Source organism: Arachis ipaensis, chromosome B04 (assembly GCF_000816755.2).
Source record: "Arachis ipaensis cultivar K30076 chromosome B04, Araip1.1, whole genome shotgun sequence".
NCBI classification, from domain to species: Eukaryota; Viridiplantae; Streptophyta; class Magnoliopsida; order Fabales; family Fabaceae; genus Arachis; species Arachis ipaensis.
In genome coordinates, this window is record NC_029788.2 from 127,736,309 (window position 1) to 127,741,633 (window position 5,325).

Below are 5,325 nucleotides of genomic sequence, written 5' to 3' on the forward strand. Positions count from 1 at the left end.
CGCAGGAAATATAAAATGGAGAAGAAGATGAAGAAGAAAGTGAGTGAGGTATGCACCATGGATGGAGCTGTAGACATGCATGGTCATCCAGCAGTTCGAGATAGAACTGGAAATTGGGTTGCAGGAATTTTGATTTTAGGTATAATAATGAGTACTAAACCAATTAACATACTCTAGAGTCTAGAGAATATTTTTATTTTAATTTTATTACTTTATTTTCCCCGTAAAATTTGAAGATTTAACTCTATTTCTATTTGTATGATCCGTCTACATTATACACAAATTGGAGCATGCATCATGCATTGCTTGTTGGACACTGATGACATACCAAAATATGTGGTAATCCGTTATTTCGTCTTTCCTAAAAGACAATTCTTAATTGGAAATTTGGAATAAATAAATAAATAAACAAAGATAAAGTTAGATTCATTATACAAATTGGACACGTCACTGTACCATATGTGAGTTATTCCCGTGTTTGTTTACTATTTTAAATAATAAATAAATACATACATATACATACAGTGATACAGACACATAAAATACATATAAATTGTTTAATTTTTGAAATACTAATAAAAAGACAAAAAATAATTTTTTTACTGAAAATCAATTTTATTCATATGACTAATGTTGGTAATCAAAATGATGAAACCAGAAAGTAAAATTCTAAAACTTGTAAAGGATAAAATTCAAATAAAAATCTTTTTCATGTCTATAATTCATGCACAAAGCATATAATGATTTTTTTTTTTCTTTGTAGTGAACCAAGGGCTTGCAACATTGGCATTCTTTGGAGTGGGTGTGAATCTGGTACTGTTTCTAACAAGAGTTATGGGCCAAGATAATGCTGATGCTGCCAACAATGTTAGCAAATGGACTGGGACTGTTTACCTCTTCTCTCTTCTTGGTGCCTTCCTAAGTGACTCTTACTTAGGAAGGTATGCTACTTGTGCTCTCTTCCAACTTATCTTTCTTATTGTAAGTATACATGTACCAAATTAGAATTAAGTGTTATTAATTATTACTACATTTCTATAAACAAACTAAAAATCAGCCGCTAAATAAATTATTATATATTTTTATATAAATGTGTTGTTTAATACATTTTCAATACGTATTCTATGTTTTTAGTATGTATATTATACGTTAGAAATATAATTTTTTATGTTGACTCCTCTTATTAACTTAAATTTTTAGAATAAGTAATTTTTTGACATAATATTAAAGTTCTATATACAAAAGGTTAACTGGTTAAGAGTTTGATTCTTGATGAGTCAAAAAAAATAATAATAACATAAGACAAATAAAAGAAGAAAAGAAGATTTATACAAAAATAAAATAGTGTTGTTTATTCGTATTAACTTAAGTTTTTGGAATGAATAATTTCATAATATAAATGGCTCATTTGTTGGCTAATTTTTTGTGTATACCTAATATGATTGTAATTATTATTAGAGAAAATTTCACTCTCTTTTCCTTAAGAGATACTAAAATGACACTCCTTTCCATTCTATTTGTAGAATGTACATTTTTCTTTCTTTATAATTTTTAAAAAATGTCCTCTTTAATCCATTTAAAATTTTTTGTGTTAACTAATATTAATTTTATCTATTTTTAAAGAAAAATAAATTATTTTTTACAAAAATACTCTTTAGTAAAAAATTTATTTTTTTGCCATTAAATTTTGCTTACCAAAATACCTTTTAATAAATTATTTTTTTATTGATTAAAAAAAAGTTTTTTAAAAATTATAAGAGAGGAGAATATATTTTATAAATAGAGAGAAGGAAAGTGGAATTTTTCCTTATTATTATTGTTATTGTTATTATTGGGACATTGATGCTGATGATTAATTAATTGTATTGGTTTTCTTATCTATATATAGGGTTTGGTGGCATTATCATTGTCCTCATACATATTCCTATTGAAGCCTAAGGGATGTGGTGATGCAAAGTTTCATTGTGGATCACATTCTTCATATCACAATGCAATATTCTATGTTTCAATTTACCTAATAGCCTTAGGAAATGGAGGGTACCAACCCAACATAGCTACATTTGGAGCTGACCAATTTGATGAAGGTGATCCTAATGAAGGGCACTCAAAGATAGCATTTTTCAGCTATTTCTATTTGGCATTGAACCTTGGCTCACTTTTCTCAAACACCATCTTGGACTATTTTGAGGATAATGGGCTTTGGACTATTGGGTTTTGGGCCTCTGCTGGTTCTGCTGCTATGGCATTGGTTTTGTTCATTTGTGGCACACCAAGGTATAGGTACTTCAAGCCTAGTGGGAACCCTCTACCTAGATTTTGCCAAGTTTTTGTAGCTGCTATGAGGAAGTGGAAGGTCAAGGTGCTAGAACCTGAGGAGGAACTTTTTGAGGGTGAAGAATTTTCAACCAATTATGGCAGGAAATTACTACACACACAAGGATTTAGGTATGCATAACAATTAACATTCATATACACACTTATTAATATTTACTTAACAAAGTCTTTTCCCACTATGCGGAGTCAATTATATGGACTAAAAAAGTCAGTGCGTCGTGTCTATACATTGAGATGCGACAAAATTTTACACTGACGGTCACATACCTAACTCAACCCTACATAAATCCAAAGACGTTATTGTGTGTAGCTATATATTGGGATGTGATACAATTTCACATCGGTTGTCGCAAACCTAACAACCTACTTGCCTTTTCGGACTTGTTACATATAAATTTTTGGCAACTACTCAAATGAAGATGACAAAAACATTTTTTTATGAAGATGTTTTGTTTAAAAGTGTGATTTATTTATTTAGCCACATTTTAAACAAAGACAACACTTTTTTAAATATCAAAATCTAACCATATAATTCATCATCCAAGAGTAAAAAAAAAAAATTTTCATATGAAAACAATTATAAATTTTTTATTGTTGTATCCACCTAAATTTTTTTGGCTGGTTCCAATTTTTAGGATATCCTTTTGTTTCTAAAAATATAAAAAGTTTCTGAGATTAACTTACATCACATACAATACAACAAACTATATTTTATACAATGCAACACAATTTGAAAACTATAGAAACATTGATACATACCCTGATTAAATTTGGCAGTTTCTTGGATAAAGCAGCATACATGACAACCAAGGATGTAAAAGAAATGGAAGAAAACAAATGCAATCCATGGCATGTATCAACTGTGACACAAGTTGAGGAAGTGAAATGCATACTAAGGTTACTCCCAATTTGGCTATGCACAATACTCTACTCAGTTGTATTTACTCAAATGGCATCACTCTTTGTTGAGCAAGGTGATGCAATGGACACTAGAATCTCATCTTTCCGCATTCCTCCAGCAAGCATGTCTAGCTTCGATATCCTCAGTGTTGCAGCATTTATCTTCTTCTACAGGCGAGTCCTCGACCCCTTCGTTGCGCGAAAAACAAACTCCAGAGGACTAACAGAGCTCCAGAGGATGGGAATCGGCCTAATCGTGGCGATCATGGCAATGATTTCAGCAGGGTTGGTTGAACATTTTAGATTGAAGTATGCATCAAAAGGTTGCAACAACAATTGTGATGAAGGATCAGGGTCAGGGTCAAGTTCACTTAGCATATTTTGGCAAGTTCCACAATATGTACTAATAGGTGCATCTGAAGTGTTCATGTATGTTGGTCAATTGGAATTCTTCAATGGACAAGCACCTGATGCATTGAAAAGCTTTGGTAGTGCACTTTGCATGACTTCAATTTCACTTGGAAACTATGTTAGTAGTTTGCTTGTTGCAATTGTCATGAAGATTTCTGCTAAGGATCAAGATATGCCTGGTTGGATCCCTGGAAACCTTAACAAGGGACATTTGGACAGGTTTTATTTCCTCTTAGCTGTATTAACTTCTGCAGATTTTCTCATTTATATTGCTTGGGCAAGGTGGTATAAATATATCAAGTTTCAAGGGAACAATGATGATGAAGAAGAAGACATCAACAAAGTCAAAGATTTTGATCTCAAAGTGTAGTGTGTGTGTATATATATACACATATTGTTTCTTTTCATCTTATTTGTTACTGTCAAAATTTGGACATGCTTAAATTGATATCCCAAATTTTCAGAGTTTCAAATTAAAAAAAAAATGAAAACATATATGACAAAGAATAATGACATATAGATCTCTGTATATACCACCCTAAATTTTACTGGTTGCTGTGAAGCTGGAGAAATTGGTTTTGCATTTTCTCTAGGCAGAGCAAATGGTTCTATTATATTAGTAGCTACATATTGTATCTGGTGGTGTGTTATGGTGTAATTTTATTATATTTCAGAAAATGTATTTGGTTTCCCTTGTACTTTTTGTTGTAATGAAGAGTCTTGATTTATCTTGCTTAATTCATATATAGCATTAGCATATATGGTACCTAATTTTGCTACTTATATCCATTGAATTAATTAACAACATTTATCATTTAATTTTTGTCTTAGAGGGTTGAAATATTAGGCTAATTTTTTTAATGTTGTCTCAGCTTTGGTGTAACATTTAATCATTGGGTGATTTAATATTTAACAAAATTATAAAAGCGTTTTTGTAACACAAACAATTTATGGGATTAAATTGCTAGAACATAATTTTTTTTTCTAAAACAATCCAAGAGAGGGATATTATATTAGCGGAATATTTTTTTAGGATATTGCTACATATCTAAGTATTTTTTCATTCAAGTTTACTCAAGTAGGTCCAATACCAACAAAAATCATTCTCATTAAAAGAGCAATTCACGCATCCTCCTCCTCCTCCTCCTCCTTCTTATTCTCTTCTTTCGCTATCATCATCCCAAATAACACCAACATTTTGCTAATAGATTATTTTTTCAATCGAATTGAATGGAATGTAATTACTAAATTGAATTGAATTGAATTGAATTGACGAAGGTGTTCTGAATTGAATTGAATTGATAATCTCTAAATTGTAGACACAGATGTTTTGAATTTGATATTATATAATGGATAATGTTCCGTTCATTTAGTACTATACAATTATTTTACCTTAATAACATGTTCGGTTCATTATAAATTGAATTGAATTGTTTTTAATTGAATAGATGCAAGTGTTCTGAATTGAATTGAACTAGAGTGAGACCCGCGCAATGCGCAGAGGGGTAGATTATTTATACTATATAGTATATTTTAATAAATATTATATTAAAAATATTTTAGAGAACATATTATAAATAGATTTTAAATTTATTTATTTTTAAAAAAGACATAGGTTATTTATATTAGAGTTATACAAAATTGCATTTTTTTTTTCGATTTGCATTAATGGCTACACTT

General features: G+C 30.2%; 1 protein-coding gene across 5 annotated transcripts in view; it reads left to right on the top strand.

The window, feature by feature from the left end:
- LOC107635337 (protein NRT1/ PTR FAMILY 7.3) overlaps positions 1 to 4,389 on the top strand; it is a 5,817-nt gene extending 1,428 nt beyond the window's left edge. For 2 of the 5 annotated variants that reach the window (XM_021122036.1, XM_021122037.1), the window contains 4 exons: positions 1 to 139; positions 764 to 981; positions 1,889 to 2,445; positions 3,112 to 4,389. In XM_021122036.1, the coding sequence (XP_020977695.1) occupies positions 16 to 139; positions 764 to 981; positions 1,889 to 2,445; positions 3,112 to 4,015 (1,803 nt within the window). In that variant the 5' untranslated portion in view covers positions 1 to 15 and the 3' untranslated portion in view covers positions 4,016 to 4,389. The other 3 variants (XM_021122038.1, XM_016338798.2, XM_021122039.1) reach the window with 3 other exon arrangements.